This window comes from Haemorhous mexicanus, chromosome 3 (assembly GCF_027477595.1).
Source record: "Haemorhous mexicanus isolate bHaeMex1 chromosome 3, bHaeMex1.pri, whole genome shotgun sequence".
NCBI lineage: Eukaryota > Metazoa > Chordata > Aves > Passeriformes > Fringillidae > Haemorhous > Haemorhous mexicanus.
Genome location: NC_082343.1, coordinates 4,742,782 through 4,758,164, shown reverse-complemented (window position 1 = coordinate 4,758,164; position 15,383 = coordinate 4,742,782). Strand labels below are relative to the sequence as shown.

Genomic DNA, 15,383 nt, shown 5'->3' with positions numbered 1-15,383 from the left:
TTCTCTTGTTACCAAGCATCTCACAAAATATCAAAACCTGCTGTATATTAAGGAATTATGAAGCATAAACAACAAAATAAACAATTTCTGCAGGATAAGGTATTTATGAATAGTTATTAACAAGACCTATTTGGGAATACTTACACAGTATGAAATAGTTTTCCAAAGATGGTTTCTTTTGATTTTTTGGTATTTCTTTCTTCTGTAGTTGTAGTTCTTTGTTTAAGTTTTGTAAAAGCAGACATCAGGTCTATTTCCCTGTCCCTAGTGGGTGTTGACTTTAGTAGATACAAGATGCTGTTGACTTCAGTAGAAATAAGATACTGCCTTTAGCAGAATTCTACTTTTTTCTGATTTTTTTTTTTTTTTTTTGGAGTTTGAAGCTCTCACTACCAAAATCTTGTACTGTTAAGGGGGAGATTAGGAATGAGCAGGAAAATGTCCAAACCCATGGGCAATGTTGGTGGAAAGATGAAGCCAGTTACCCTCAATTATAATAAAATCACTCTGCTTTGTTTTTGGTACATGGTAACTTCAAGTAGGAAGTTCCAGAGCTGCCTTGGGAAGGTGAGATTTTGGTATTTCCAGTGTGACTTCATTCTGTAGGAAAGAAGATTCAAAGAAATCTATTTCTTGATTCATTCACTTTATCACTGTTGCAGATAAACAGGAGAATGTTTTTAGGTAAATGCTCTGAAAATGAGTATTTGAATAAAAGCATGATGTAGTACAACACTGAAGAGCAAGCACACATATCAGATCTCATTCAGTACGTATTAAAAGCCTTGTTTAACAATATTTTTACACAAAGAAACATTGAACTGGGATACTTGTTCATGCTCTAATGGCTTCCTTAAATAGCTGGGAGCTTTAAGTGTGTTTATTTTTCCTCAGTGAGTATATCCATAGTGACAGATCATGGACCCCAGGATGGGCTTTGCCCTTGGCATGTTGTGGTGAAAAAATCTTTTCTATCTATTTTTTTTAATATTAATAGAAAGTATAAACCCCGACAATTAGAGATGTTGCAATGTAGATTTTGAGGAAATCAAGTAGCCTTGGCTGAGTTATATTTGGTTTTTATTTGATGTCTTAGCTGATCTATCCAGCATCCCTCTTGTTGGAGCAGTTTGGGATCAGGGCCTGAATGGCTTCATTAGGGTGGTTGTTTAATACCTGCCTGCAGAGAGTGAAAGGATAACTTCATGGAACTGGGAAAGCCAGGGAGAAATGAAGTTGAGATTAGATCTGCCAGAAATGGTATTTTGAATACAGGTGAAGTTGTAAGAAAAACATGGTAAAGAAGCAATGTGTGGAAGAAAGTTATTTTCTTACTGTAAGTGGAGCACAATTCCTTGGGAGGTGACTGTGGAAAGGGGTGTTTGCTTCCATAGGGTCCCTGAGGGACAGCCTGGCACATCCCATCCTGGAGCCCCTCCTGCCTCAGGCTGTTGTGTCTGGAGCTTTACCTCAAGGCAAAGCAGACAGAGGGTCCTGGGGGGTGTATGATGGAAACAATAAATAATACATATTCTAGTCCTTCTTCTGCTTTCCAGGGAATATTGTGTGTGCATCCTGTGGATAACAGGTGCAGTGTTCCCTGCCTTGTAAACACACCCTGCTGGATGCAGCTCCATGCTCTGGTGTGCTGGAAATCACAAGGAGCACTTGTCAAATCAAGAACAGAATCCCTGCAATATCCTTATGTTAATTTTTTTGCTTTCTTCTTGTTGGAGCTATATCTGTAATAAAAAAAAAAAAAAGAGCATTATGAAAATAAGTCTTGATAAAGCTCAAATTTTCTCAGCTTCTAAATTTTAAGCAGACTATTAGCTAGTGGAATCCACTTGGTGTTTTCCTGAACACTTGTGCTCTCTAATATTATGTATTTAAAACATTTTCTTGTTGCCCTTATGTTCTGAAATGTCTACTATGTTACATCACAGTTGCTTCAAAAAAAGCAGTTGGAGATGGAAGGTTAAGAGGTGGGGGTGTAACTGCTTCCTTGGAAAGTGTGCAATTTAAATTAACAAATTAGATCACATAGTGTAAAATTGGGGAAAAAATAGAGCTGAGCTGGCTGAATGCTTAACAAAAAAAATTCGAAGCTCTTTTGCAAACTAAGAATAAAAGAAGCCCGAAGTTCTTAGCTGTAGGCCAACCTTGTTAGCTTGTGAAATATTCCAACAGAGGCATTCTAGGAAAAGATAAATTTATGTGCAGTCACTGCAACACTGAACATGTTAAATATTGGCTCTCAGACTTGCTCAGAGCTCTACAGGAGGATGCTTTAAAAGTGTTGATGCTTTCCTTTAAGACCTTTGTGATTGGAAATGGCAACTTCTCTGTGAGTCTTCTAACTCTTTTATTTTTTTCAGTCCTTTAACTATGCAAAGAGATTTGTGAAGTAAGGAGGACTTTTGAGGAAAATAGAATCCCAGTCCGTGAAGGAATTCACTCCAGTTTGGCCCAGCATTATTTTTAGTTCTTGCATAATAATAAACTATTCTTCAGTGTGTCTCCTGTGAGGAGATGCAGCAAGTGTGGAACTGTGGGTGTTGTTCCTCGTGGCTTTTGTGTCCGGCTGAGCCTCGGGACTGCACAACAGGGAAGTGTTGTCTTTCAGATTCCTGACTGTGTTGGTCAGCTGGACTCTGGGTCGTGGATTTCTGCCAGGCTGTGTAAGGACATGGGTTTGAAGTAAAGCTGAGCTGGTCAAGTGTGGTGATTCATTCTGGCTCTGAAATGGCCAGTGTAGGGGTTTAATGAACATTGTAATGGGCAAAGCTGGTCAGAGGCTGAAGTCCTTTAGTCCTTGTTCAATCGTACGTGGGTGATGGGTGCTGAGCGTTAGAAAGAGCTTTTCTTTTGTTGGTGCCCTAACAGCAACAGTTCCTCCTCATTGAAGCTTCCTGTGGCCTTGGCTTTAATAGATGTGGAATGGCAGAGAACCTTGAGTGGTGTTCTGTGCAGTGGGTGGGGTTAGCCAAAATTCCCAGTCAGCCTGGGGAGCCAAGGTCCCTGTAGGGGCAGACAGAGTCCAGGGAGAAAACACAATGGGCCTTTTGGCTGCTGCTGGCTTCCTGGGGTGTTTACTGCTCTGGGAGACAGGACACAAGCTTAGCTGGAAATTCCCTTTGTCTCTTGCTTTTCTGTAGGTCAGTGTGGACATAAAAGCTTTGTTTGAGTTACTGGAATGGCTGAATTTAGGTTTACTTTTCACTCACTTCTTTACTTTGGAACAAATGACTGCCGTGTTGCTGAGATTTTTCTGATAAGATCTCTGAAAGAAGCCAAAAGTGACTTGCCTAACATGGCCTAAACAAAGAGTTATGCTGATAAGTTTTAATAAAAATATACTTATGATCTCATGTTGAAATTATTAAATCCTCCTTGAAGGTTACCAAGATGATTAACAGGAAAATGCACAACAGATCTTGGCATTGTACATGACAAAATCAGAACAGCTCCAGGCTTGGTTTCTATCATTGTGGGATAATTCCTTCTCTTTAAAGTGGTAGGTGAGGACATTTAGCATAGGTCAGAGACCAGTGTCAGAGTGGATTTGAGGCACATAGAGCCAAATTCTCCTCTGATGCAAACTGGCCATGATCACCTCTACATTAAAAAACCCTTGCCAATACCATACAGAATGTGATGATTAATGCATAAGTCACTTTTCTCAAGTTTATAAATAGAAATTCACCACCAAAATGTGTATTTGAGGCTTACTCAGGGCTGTGTCCCACAATATCAGTAAAATCTCAGATCCTGCTAATCTGCTCTTGCTGTTGACATCCTTTCCAATATACCTCGAGGAAAAGCTCATTGTGCATTCCCAAGGGAAATGCTGCCCCTGAGTGCAGCAAGGAAGGAAGAAATATAAACAAATTAACAACATTCATCTGACAGCTGTGTTTAAAAACAGAGTCAATCACCACTTTTGATTAACTACCTTTCTCTCTTTCCTCAAACACTTCCAGACCTTGTGTTGAATCCCCGATGGGCCAAGGCATTCCTGCTGTTGGGATGCACAGAGCAGGCTCCCACACAGCTCTAGGCTGCAGCTCTATTCTGGGCCACCATGCCCACGCCTCAGCAGGTCCCTTCATTTGCAGCCACCCACTGCTTGGTCTGTATCCTTCAATCCTACTGCTTCTGCTTCCTTTAATCCTGTGGAGTAACCCCTCACTTGGCTTGGATGTGCTGGGCTCTGGTGGGGCCATCCTAATAATGGGGTTAAAATTCCTCTCCCTTGCACTTTGCCTTGTTCTCAAATCCAAGTATTCCCAACATGCTTCTTTGCCAGGGTTTTGATTCTTCCTGCTACTTTTTCACAACAAGAAACCCTGTAAATTTTCTTTACAATTACCTTTTTCCTGGCAGGAGGAGCAGAGGTGTATGGACAATAGGAATGGCTCTGCAGTAAACTGAGGAGGGAAAGGTGGGAGGTGTCTTTATGCAGAGGAATTTTGGGTTTATAAAAACAAATGTTCCTGGCCCTAAAGATTACAGAGCAAAGCTTAAAAACTGTGGCTGAAGTTTTTTTCCAAAATCTCAGAAGCCACACAGCTGTGAGAGAGAATTCCACATTTCTTCTGCAAACATTGAAATATCCGCATTTATAAAAATTGGACAGTGCTGTTGCAGAAGGCAAAAATATTTTTGGCGGGATTTTATAAATATTTGCAAGCCTGGTCTATATGCTGTCACAGATGTAAATATGGTCTTCAAAAAGTAATGTTCTCTGCAGTATTTGTCCTAAACAAAGGGAAATAAAGCGTAAACAAGCCAGTGCCATTATTTTCTCTTCCTCTAAATAAAAGCATAGTTTTCTCCTGTTCCACTTAGGTGACACTGTGCTTGAGGTGAAGAGAGAGGAACATATTCTTAACCTGTGCCTAGTTCCCCATCTATTAATGCTGGAGGGCATTTCCAGGTCCTCTCTTAGCATCACAGACTGTAAATTTCTCCAGTATCAGGATAAAAGTTTGTCTTTTTGCATGTAAAAAAGGAACTTTTGCTGGAGTAGTTTTCATATTGTAAAGAAATACTTCAGAGAATAATGCCAAGCAAGCTGTTTATTTTAGAGAGATCTGTTTTGTAGCAGAGATTGGAGTTAAAAAATAAATATTGTTCAGGAAATTGGAAAGTTTCTCTGTTATTGTAGTATTTCAAGCACAGCGAGTTTTAGGGCTGTGCCAGTGCTATTAATTATTATTATTATTATTAATGGTGGCACTTAGTGCTGCGCTTTAGTTGACAAGATGGTGTTTGGTCAAAGGTTGGAATCTGTCTGGGAGGTCTTTTCCAGCACTGGGTTCTGTGATTATCCTGTGTTACAGAGATGTAACTCCTTAAATAACTTTTCCAGGGAGCTCTCCAGATACCTGGCCAGGCTCCATTCTGCCAAGTTAACAGGTAGGAGTGTTTTCCTGCTTGGAATGCTGTGCACAGCTAGGCTGTTTCCACAGGGATATAAACTGGGATGGTGAAAACCCAGCTCTTCGGATGTTGTTTTCCAAGATTATGTGGAGTGGGAAGGTCTCTGTTGCCTGGGTGTCAAGGCAGTGTCTCTTAGCAAGGTTTGTTTTAGTTGATGAAAGGAGAGAAGGGAAAGAGTGACAGATCAAATTGTTCTAAGCTCCTAGGAGTATCCCCCATGAACATGGGGATAGGGAAGCTGTGTGGTTTGGTTGGGAAGCTGTTTTAGGAGCACTGGCTTCTCCCCTGGACAGGGAGGTTGTGTAACTCAGAAATCCAGGGGGATCAGAGCATGGCCAAGAGTGACTTCATGGACAGGCAGTGCTTGGGTTGGGAAGGAGCTGTTTACAAGGGAATGGAGAGACAGGACAAGGGGGAATGGCTTGAAACTGATACAGGGCAGAGTTGGGTGGGATATTGGGGTGGAATTGTTCCCTGTGAGGGTGGGGAGGCCCTGACACAGGTTGCCCAGAGAAGCTGTGTCAGCCCCATCCCTGGCAGTGTCCAAGGCCAGGTTGGATGGGGTTTGGAGCAACCTGGGGTTATGGAAGGTGTCCCTGCCATGGCAGAGGGTGAAACTGGATGGGTTTTAAGGTCCCTCCCAACCCAAACCATTCAATGAAATCAAACATGGTCAGAAATGCCTATTCAGAGGTTACCTCTTGTTCTGGATTCATTGGAGCAGTCCCTTTGGGAATAAATCCTTTAAAACAAGAGTAACCTGTGTGGTGTCTTCTCAGCAATGTCCTCATTTGCTTCAGATGAGTGAGGGGGAGGGAGTCTTTGCACTCCTGAGAAGTGGGAAGGAGCAGTGAATTTTAACATGGATGCTATAAATGACAAGCTAAGACTCCAAATGCAAGTAATTGTAGCTCATGTCTACACACATGAAGAGATCTGAGGTGAATGGGAATTGAGAAGGCTGAGGAGGAGAGTACAGAACCTTTTCTTCACTGTTGAAGAAAATAAATACCCCTGGTAGTGATGAGATTGGAGATGACATTTTAACTTCTAGGAAATACTGATTTTCTGCTTTCTTAGCTTGTAAAAAATGTGCTTCTTCATAGTGCTGGTGACTGGGCTGTCACCAGCAGAGAGAGGGAGATGGCTGAGGAAAGTCCCCTCAATGCAGAGCTGAGCCCCAAAATAATGCGATTCCCAGATATTGCCTCCTCCCCTCCCTGCTGCATTAAATAAGAAATAACACACACATCCTGTAAAGAGTTTCCATGGAGCTGAGTTGCTCTGACTGGATTTTCATAATTTGTGCTTCATCCTTATTCATGTGAAGGAGGGTATGTGGAGCTGAGAGTGGATTGTTTGCTCTGGTCAGAGTTTGTAGGTACTTTTTCACCCAGCAGAACTTTGGAGTTGGAAGCACCCAGGGATGAATTTTTGTTGTGAAGGCTGGACAAGGAATATGTTCCTTTTGGTTTTTTCCAGGATAAGCTGACCTTCAAAATGGGAAGACAAAAGGAAGTAGTGAACAAACTATCACATTACTTAAAAAGCAATTTCTTCTATTTTCAGGAGATTAATTCAGTATTTCAAATGCATGTTCTTCTCACTCAAGGACATCCAACTGTTAGAGACTTTCCTGGTAAATAAACAAGAACTTCTTTCGGGTTTTTTTTCTGAATGGTCTGTCCTCAGGCTTGTTTCCCTCTGTTGAAATATCCCCTCTGTATTGAGACTTCCAGCAGAACTGGGAAGTTGTGTTCTCCTGTTTTACTCCTGGACTCTTATTCCCATGTTGTATTCCTTACTGGAAATCCTTCATCTAAGACAGGAAGGGAGGTTGTTCATAACATGCAGCAAAGAACAAGAGGTGTGAAGGAGTAGAAGCATCTGACAGGTATTTTAATTTCTCTGTGCTAAAATAAAGCAAGTCACACTTGGGACATGAGATCCCTGGGTCTGGTTGCTGTTTTGTAGGAAGTTTTTCCATTCAGAGGCTCTGTTTTATTGTTCAAGTCACATTGAATGCAAGTTTAGAACTATCTGTGCCAGTGATGAGACCCATCTGTGAGAGACTAACATGGTTCATGGGGAAATTATTTGTCTCTGGTAACTGGTGAAGCCCCCTGAGATGTTTTGCAGTGTTTTCTGGTGTCAAGAACTGCTTTTTAACAAATCTTACATGTAGGGTCTCTAGCAGGGTGTGTTTCTGGATCTCAAATGTGATAGACTGATTTACTGGCTCAAGGTAAGTAATTTCTGGGTGTGATTCTCCCTATAAAGACATCAAAATTGGGTCTTACTGCTAGAATATTGCAGTTTACAATGCTCAGTGGGATTCTGCAAAGGATCAATTAGCATAACTCTTAATAAGACAACTATTGTTTTCAAATCAGAATAAGGTGAATATTTATTTCTTTTTAATAGTAATCAGTTAAGTATCTATGCTAACTTCTAAAAATTATTTGTGTGGAAATATATTTCTCCTTCAATGTGATACAATAAAATACTTTCTCACTTCTGAGAGTTTAGTACAACCAAAAATACTGACCAAGTGTTTTTTGTAAATAAACCTCTGTGTAAGCACTCACCTGCTGCATTTCTAGTGTTTGGGTATCTAGTTGCACTCCTGAGTATAACATTATATATCCAGTATATCCAGTATAACATTCAGTATTTATTACAAATCAGTATTGCTCTGACATAATTGATGTCTTTTTGCTGGTTTTGAACTCATTCCTTTCCAGTTCCCACGTTTTTAGTTACCAGCAAGGAGCAAACTGGCTCTTGGGCTTCTGTTTTCCTGTCTCTTTTCAGTTATCAATGGCTTGTAGGTCCTTGCTAAAAAGCACAGTATTGACTCTGCAAAGGTAATTATAGGAATACTATTAATAGTGTTTAGAAGGGATCATTGCAGTAAATCTGTTTTAGCCTTTTTGTCAGCTGTGTTTTTATGTAATATTCTGTAAATCCCCTGGAAACACTGATACCTTTAAAGAGTTTGGTTTGCCTCTAAAGGGGAAAGGGAGGGAAAACAGAAAAGAACAGATTTGGGTAATTTCCTTATTAAAAGATGCTTTTTATGGCTCTTAAAAAAGTAAAAGTGAGTGAAGGCATGACAGAGAATAACTCCCACATGTGCAGTTCCTTATCTGCCAACCCTCTCTTATTTTTCCTGCAGGAAATCCTGGCTGAGCAAAGTTGGAAGCCCAAGTTCCCGCATCGATAAAACAAGTTTTTCCAACGAGAAGGAGATCTCCAAGCTTGACTTCTCAGATTTCAACACTAGATACTAACAGGAGGGCACCTCACTAAGCACAAAACTCTGACATTTCTGCTGCATGATATTTTCTGTGCCTCCATCGAATGTCACAAGAGCATTGGGATGCTTTTCTGTACTAGGGATAAACACAAATGCTCCCTGTTCCCACCAAGTAAGAATTCCTGGTTGCTGTGTTAGACATCTTGCACCATGAATGTCAACATTTAGTGTCTAAAATGCCAATATCTAATTTATTGCAGCTTTGAAAGACAGATAAAAGCTTAGAAGTGCTGGTGATTATTTGTGCACAATGAGACTTGTTACATACAACCAGATGGTACCTAATCTTTACACTGTGAGTCATGTTTAGATGAAAAATAATAAATTTATGTTCTTCTGTTTGTAATCTCACCAAAAATACATAACTACAGGACAGGAACACTTGAGAGTTCTCTGTAACAAGCCTGTTATAGAACAGGCTCTATGTGACAATTATTAAGGTTATAGTGGGAATTTAAAATAAATATGTTGTTTCAATCTAGGATCATCTAACCAGCTCTGGTTTAAAATTCTCCATAATAATTCAGATAAATCTTGTTCCAAGGTGATGAAATGTGTGGCCTCTCCCCCTGTTTTTTCCTTATCTACCTGTAGCTTGCATCAATGCTGACTATAAAGGATGTTTTAATCTCTTTGCTTTTTTAATGTTCTTACTAAAATTGAAGATTTAAGTGATTTTCCTTGTGGGTGTGTGTTGCTCCTGAGTTAAGACTGTGTGGTGGAACCTGCACCCACGTCCACCATCTGAAGTCCATGGAAGTCTTGAGCCATGGGCTTGCAATAAATCCTGATAAATCCTAGATAAGTCTGATTCATTGTGGATCCAGTTCCTGTATCCAGCGCTGTCTCCACAGGCACCCTGGATTTAGTCAGGACTGGATCAGACCTGGATCCTCAGTCCTGCGGTGCTTGTGGGTCAGGATTAGAGCATTGAGGGAAACTTCATGAGGATACTGAAGCTGGTGTTCCCACAGGCTGCCCTGTCCCCCTTCCTGGGATAGGTGGTGTCAGTTTGGGCAGTGCAGCAAATCTGCAGCTCATGGTTTGAATTTCAAGAAGGACATTTCCTAACTTAAGCACTGCACTTCTCCATCAGTGCAAGGTGTGCCTAGAAAGGTATTTCTGCTCACCACTAGGTTAATTTTCCTTTGGACCTTTGTGTTAAGCAGTAAAATCTCCTTTCTAGAATTTGCAGGAGCTGCTTATGAATTGTTCTGTGATTATACACAAGCCCCCATTGTTGAAGTCATGGTCAATGGCCCTTGTTCAGCTGATGGTAAATGGCGAAGTTCAAGTGTAACAGGAGCTCAATAACTGTTCCATCCTTGTGGAAAACTGTATCCTGCCTAACAAAGTAGTTTATATTTTCCTTGGAGCTACCTGGCAGAAAATACCCCCTTAGTCAAAGATTTTTCCAGCCAAGTGCTTTGCTCATATTTTGAGGAACAAGGAGAGGGGAAGGCAAAAAACAAAGGGGTCATTAGATACAGAGGAAGAGCAGCCAAAAGTTGTTTTAATGTGTTCCAGGGGTGGAGCTGGGTGCTCACAAGGGCCTGGGGATTTTACTCCTACTCCCCTAGAAAAGCAAGGGTTGAGGAGAGAGAAGCAGCCATTTAAATGCTCTCACTTCTGGGGAGGAATTGGGTAGAGAGAGCATTTCTCTGTGCTGTGTTCCTGAAACTAATGGAGCCTTGGCTGGTACTGTGGGCATTAATCTTCTCATTTTTATTTAATCCTCAGATTCTGGTAAAGTATCCTGAGTCCAAAGCCATCCCATTTGTGGAAGTGCAGTGTGTGCAGAACAGCAGAGCAGTGTCTCTAGATTTAATGAGAACATCATTGGTTTTGAGGAGCCAAAGAATCCCAGTGGTAAGAAAGAAAAAAAAGCAAGAACAGTTGGATAACTAGACATCAAAACTGAGTTAAGACATACTTCCTTTTCTACTCCATTCTAATATTACTCGGTTATAACCATAGATATCCCTGAATTTTATTTTTTCAATATGCTATGCAGCAAGAATGTATGATGTGTAGGCCAGCTTCATTCTTGCTGCAAGTGGAGTACTTGCCACTAAATAGTTTCTATTTAAATAAAAGTAGTTTCTGTCTATAGTTTCTATTCTGTTCTAATAGTTTCTATCTAAAAAGGATTGAGACTTGGAAATAAATAGTGGGAACAGACCTCCACAAGTTGTTTGGGCATTTTGGACAATGCTGACTTTCTTGAGGGGAAAATGTTGTGCCTGACTTGTGTTCTACTAGAATTTAGGAAAATTCACCTCATTAAGCCTAAAGGCTAGACATGTTAATTACAATCAGAGTTTAACTCCTAAATGACAAGCATTTCAGAAATGTATGGGTTTGTTAGTATTTGATTAAAGAATAAAAAAATAAAGCCTTGCCAAGGCCATGAGCAGAGGAAGAGCTTTGTGCCTCATCAGGAATGATGTAACCTTGCAGGACAGGGATGTTCTGCTGGATCTGCTCCTTCTTGGTTTCTGTGTGGAGAAAAGCATGGTGGCATCTCCTGCCATGCTTTCTCTTAGGTGACACCAATCTGTCTCTTCTTATTTTCTTGATGTCCTCTGGAGCTGCCTTGCTTGGCTTGCTTTCTTCTTAGAAAACTGGGCATGTTTGCTGCTGGAATCCTCTTACTAGACAGAGTGAACTGGATTAGTCACTGGAGCTTCCTGATTAATGCATGGCTCTGTGCTGCTGCAAGCACTCTGCTGTGAAGGGAATGCTGCAGTGAGGGATGAGGGCAAACACTGCTCTCTGCTATCATTTATTTTTTAGAGTCTGTTTATACTAAAGTGATCCCATAAATTGAGATTTCTGTAGTACTGTTCTTTCTTAAAGGCTCCTCACAGTCTGTTGTGTCGTGGGTAGAAGTATTAGGATTAAAGAGAGGTTATTTTTGCCTCAAAAAACACTGCAGGGACTTAAAATAACTAAATTTGCCCCAACTCATTTAGTATTAATACTGGCATAATTGAATAAAAAATCCTGATATTGAAGATCAAAGTAGGAACAACCTCACTTTTGGTTAAAAGGGCTGCAGGAGTGGGTTGGAAGGTTTTACCAATCAAAATTCCAGAATGGTCTGAGTAATGAGGAGGAGACCAGTTGTCTTCCATAATTAGATGATGTTACTATAGAACTTAATATACATAAGTGCTAATATAAATATTTAAAAGTAGTTTCTGATGAATAACACTGTAAATCAGTTGTGAAATTGTCTTTACCCCTGAAGTGAAGAATTACACTCTGAACAGCATTAATGGGGGAGTAGAAGTTTTTGGCTCAAAATCCAACTTGCATCTCTGTGTCTGATGAAAGACACTGTGGGCTCTCAAATAGGTGTAATAATAATAATAATAATTCCATGGTGTTAGGAATTAACACCTGTGATTCCTGCAGTTTGGGAATGGGAAAGTTTTATAACATTTCTTCCTCTCCCTGCATTTGTGTTGTTCTAAAAGTGGGCAATAAGCTCTAAGCCATGTTTTTGTTTCATAGACAATTGATCAGCACCAAGAAGCAAATTTTGTCCATTGTAACCATGGTGTGTGTTCCAGAAAAAATGGGGCAATGCCCTTGTGGATTTTTGGGAGCAATTCTTTTCTGGGTCTGACAGACTGAATTAGAGGAATACCGAGCATCCCTGGGTTTCTCCACTAGCTGGAAGGTGACCTGGCATTCCCTTGGATTTGGCAGGGAGGTAACAGTTCTGTGCTGCAGGCACTGACTTAGGTTCTACTGGAATGCTGCCACGGACTTTAGTGGGAACAGTAATTGGTCATGCAACCAAGGAAATGCATTATTAATGGGACAGTGTTTGAGCAGGGGGCCATGAGATAAAGACTAAGCCACTTTCTTGGTGCTGGTTTTATTTTTTCCTAATTACAGAGGAATCACTGTGGCCTCAGGAACATTAGAAAAGCCAGAACTTTCTTGCATGGAGTTCAGCACTTAAAACCATGCCAGATACTCACTGTCCCAAGCAAGCCAGTAACTCCCAATTTGTAGTTACAGAGCTGTTCTGCAAAGGGTGAAAGCAGAGAGTGGATGCATGCAACTCTTCAACTCCTTATATAATAATAAAAATAAAGATAAAATTCTAGTGCAGGCATAGAGATGGTAAATAGAACAGGAAGGGAGCAGGAACAGGAGTTTTAAGAAGATCAATGTGGAGAAATTTACCTGTAGTTGTTTATTGGGAGCTGCAGTCAGTGGCACCACTGGAAATGAGTTCTATGTGAGCAGCATAGAGAAAAGGGGTGGCTGGGGAAGTGGGGCTTGGCAGAAGAGGGTCTGAAAAAGTGTTTAAAAGCAAAAGCTCAGGAGATGGTTGGAGCATGAGAAGAGAGGCCAGTGTTTCATCAACTGATAAGGGAATACTCCGTTTAGATGGCAGCACCTGGGTGATCACAGCAGGGATTTGAGACTCGCTATGAGTCTTGTTCAACTGTTGGTGATGTTTTTTATTTTCCCCCTGTTTAAAACCAATCAGCCTCAAACTTTTCTTAAACGTCCACTCCTGAACTCTACAAGTGTTGTACAGCTGTGAGTAGTTCAGCTCACTTGGGAGAGAAATCTCAGTACCAGGTAGGAAAACAACCCTGAATTGTGTGAGGGGCTCTAACAGTAACATCTCTTCCCAGAGAGATGTTACTGCCTGCTGTCAGGAAACAGGCAGACAAAAAATTTGCAGACCAAGTTAAAACTCATTAATGACCCACAATATAACTCGGGGAGAAAAAAAAAACAAACCTGTGCAGTTATCTAAGTTTGCTGACACTTTGGAAACAAAATGATGACTAAATAGTAATGTGTGCTCCAAAGAATGAGTGATATACCAAGATGAATAGGATTTAGGCACTATTTATCACAGTTAAGCCATAGCCTGAATACCATAATGCTGATTCCTTAAATTCATTATGCAGCCAGTATAATCTAGCAGGCAGCAATGTGCCTGTGAGAAGGAAGAAACTATTTCTATTGTTTTAAACTGAACTGTAGGCACAGAGTGATTGACAAAATTGTGCTTTGTCTTATTTCTAAGATACCACACCAATGTTTGTAACAACACTTGTGTGAAGCAAAGTGTTAAACCCACTGAATTCTTACATTTTGCTGTTTAAAGTAGTAATCATGGTGTATTTGTCTGAGGGGTACAGGTGGATGTCATTCCATACATGTAAAAAGTGTTGGTTGGACATCATGCCTCTTTAGAGCTGGCAGTGTGTGGGTGCTTCCAGCTTCTATTTATGTGACTGGGACTTGTCCTGTGGAATAAATAATAATTAATTTTTCTGGTATTAATACCCATGAGGGTCTCGAGAGCAGCCTCACAGCTCTGCACACATTTATTTGTAGAAATTATCATGTGTGAAATAACAGATTTGTTCTGACCCAGCCATAAAATTTACTCTTTGGGTGGTAGGAAATGTGGCACTCCTGGAATTCTGTAATATTTTGGGAAGAAAGGAAGAGGAAGGGACAGAAATAGCCACAACTTCTGAAATTTTTGGCTTAGTCAAGGTATGTTTAAAACTCCCCTAATGTTCTGAATGAAATAAGTGAATTGTTCTGGAGGTACTGAGATAACAGTTGCTGGTTGCTTTTTTTAAATTTTCAGATAGCATTCAGGAAGAAAGTCTGAAAGTAAGAAATGAAAGCACACAAGAAAGCTGAGAGATTTATTTTGTTTAATGTCCTTTTTCTTTTTTTTTTTTTTTTCTCCTCTTTTTTAAAGCCACAGCCAGGACTTATTTGCATTTTTTAAAACCTGTCTATGGGGGAATAGAGCCGCTAAAAGCTGGAGTGGCTGTGATGAGGCTGTGGTAATTAACATGGTTTGATGTGCTCGATGCCTTGAAGCAAATCACTACAGAATTCCTGGTGCTGGGTCCTGGGGGAAAGGCTGGGATACATTAAATTGCTTTGTAGGAAAGCCCCTTGGGTTTTTCAAATGGTGTAAAGAAGAGAGTTTGCAGCCATCCAGCTAAAAATGCCACAGGATTATCAATTCTGAAGAACCTTAGCAACAACGTGGTAGCTCTGCTGCCCTCACTACAAAGCAAAAGAGAAAAAATGGATTCTCCTCTGTGCTGCTGCAAGCCAGGAGGAATTAACTTAAGGAGAGGAGTAGGAGGAGGCAGGCTTCACCTTAGATGCTTGTATTCCCTGAAATAAAAGATGAGATGGCAGCTCTGCATTATTTAGTATCAAACAACTGATGGATCGAGTAAGAGAAGCAAGGGAAAATACCCTCTGAATTTTAGATATCTAATTGAGGTAGCAAACCAAATAACCACAAATCAAAGGCTTGCACCCATGAGAAAAATACTTGAGAGGACAACCTATCCACAGTGACCCAAAGCAACCACTAAACTAATGCACTTGAAACAAGGATTCAGGAAAGAAAATAAATCTGCTACCTGGAAAATTCAAGGGAAATGGGGATCTGTACCTCTATGGTCCTGTGTTTTTTTGGCTGGATTAGTAGCTGTAATACCTGCTGCTCAGTAGGTGAGGACTGTTTGGTTCTGCTTCTGTATATCACAATTAGTACAGAAAATATTCTTTTTGGTGAGATAAATCCTACTAATTCCCT

The 15,383-nt window shown here is 40.5% G+C and overlaps 1 protein-coding gene across 1 annotated transcript in view; it reads left to right on the top strand.

Moving 5' to 3' along the window:
• The window catches only part of ACYP2 (acylphosphatase 2), a 32,897-nt gene extending 23,457 nt beyond the window's left edge, over nt 1-9,440 (top strand). Inside the window, exon 4 of the mRNA XM_059840574.1 lies at nt 8,624-9,440. Within this exon, the coding sequence (XP_059696557.1) occupies nt 8,624-8,738 (115 nt within the window). The 3' untranslated portion in view covers nt 8,739-9,440. The remainder of the gene's footprint in view (nt 1-8,623) is intronic.
• The last annotated feature ends 5,943 nt before the right edge of the window (nt 9,441-15,383 follow it).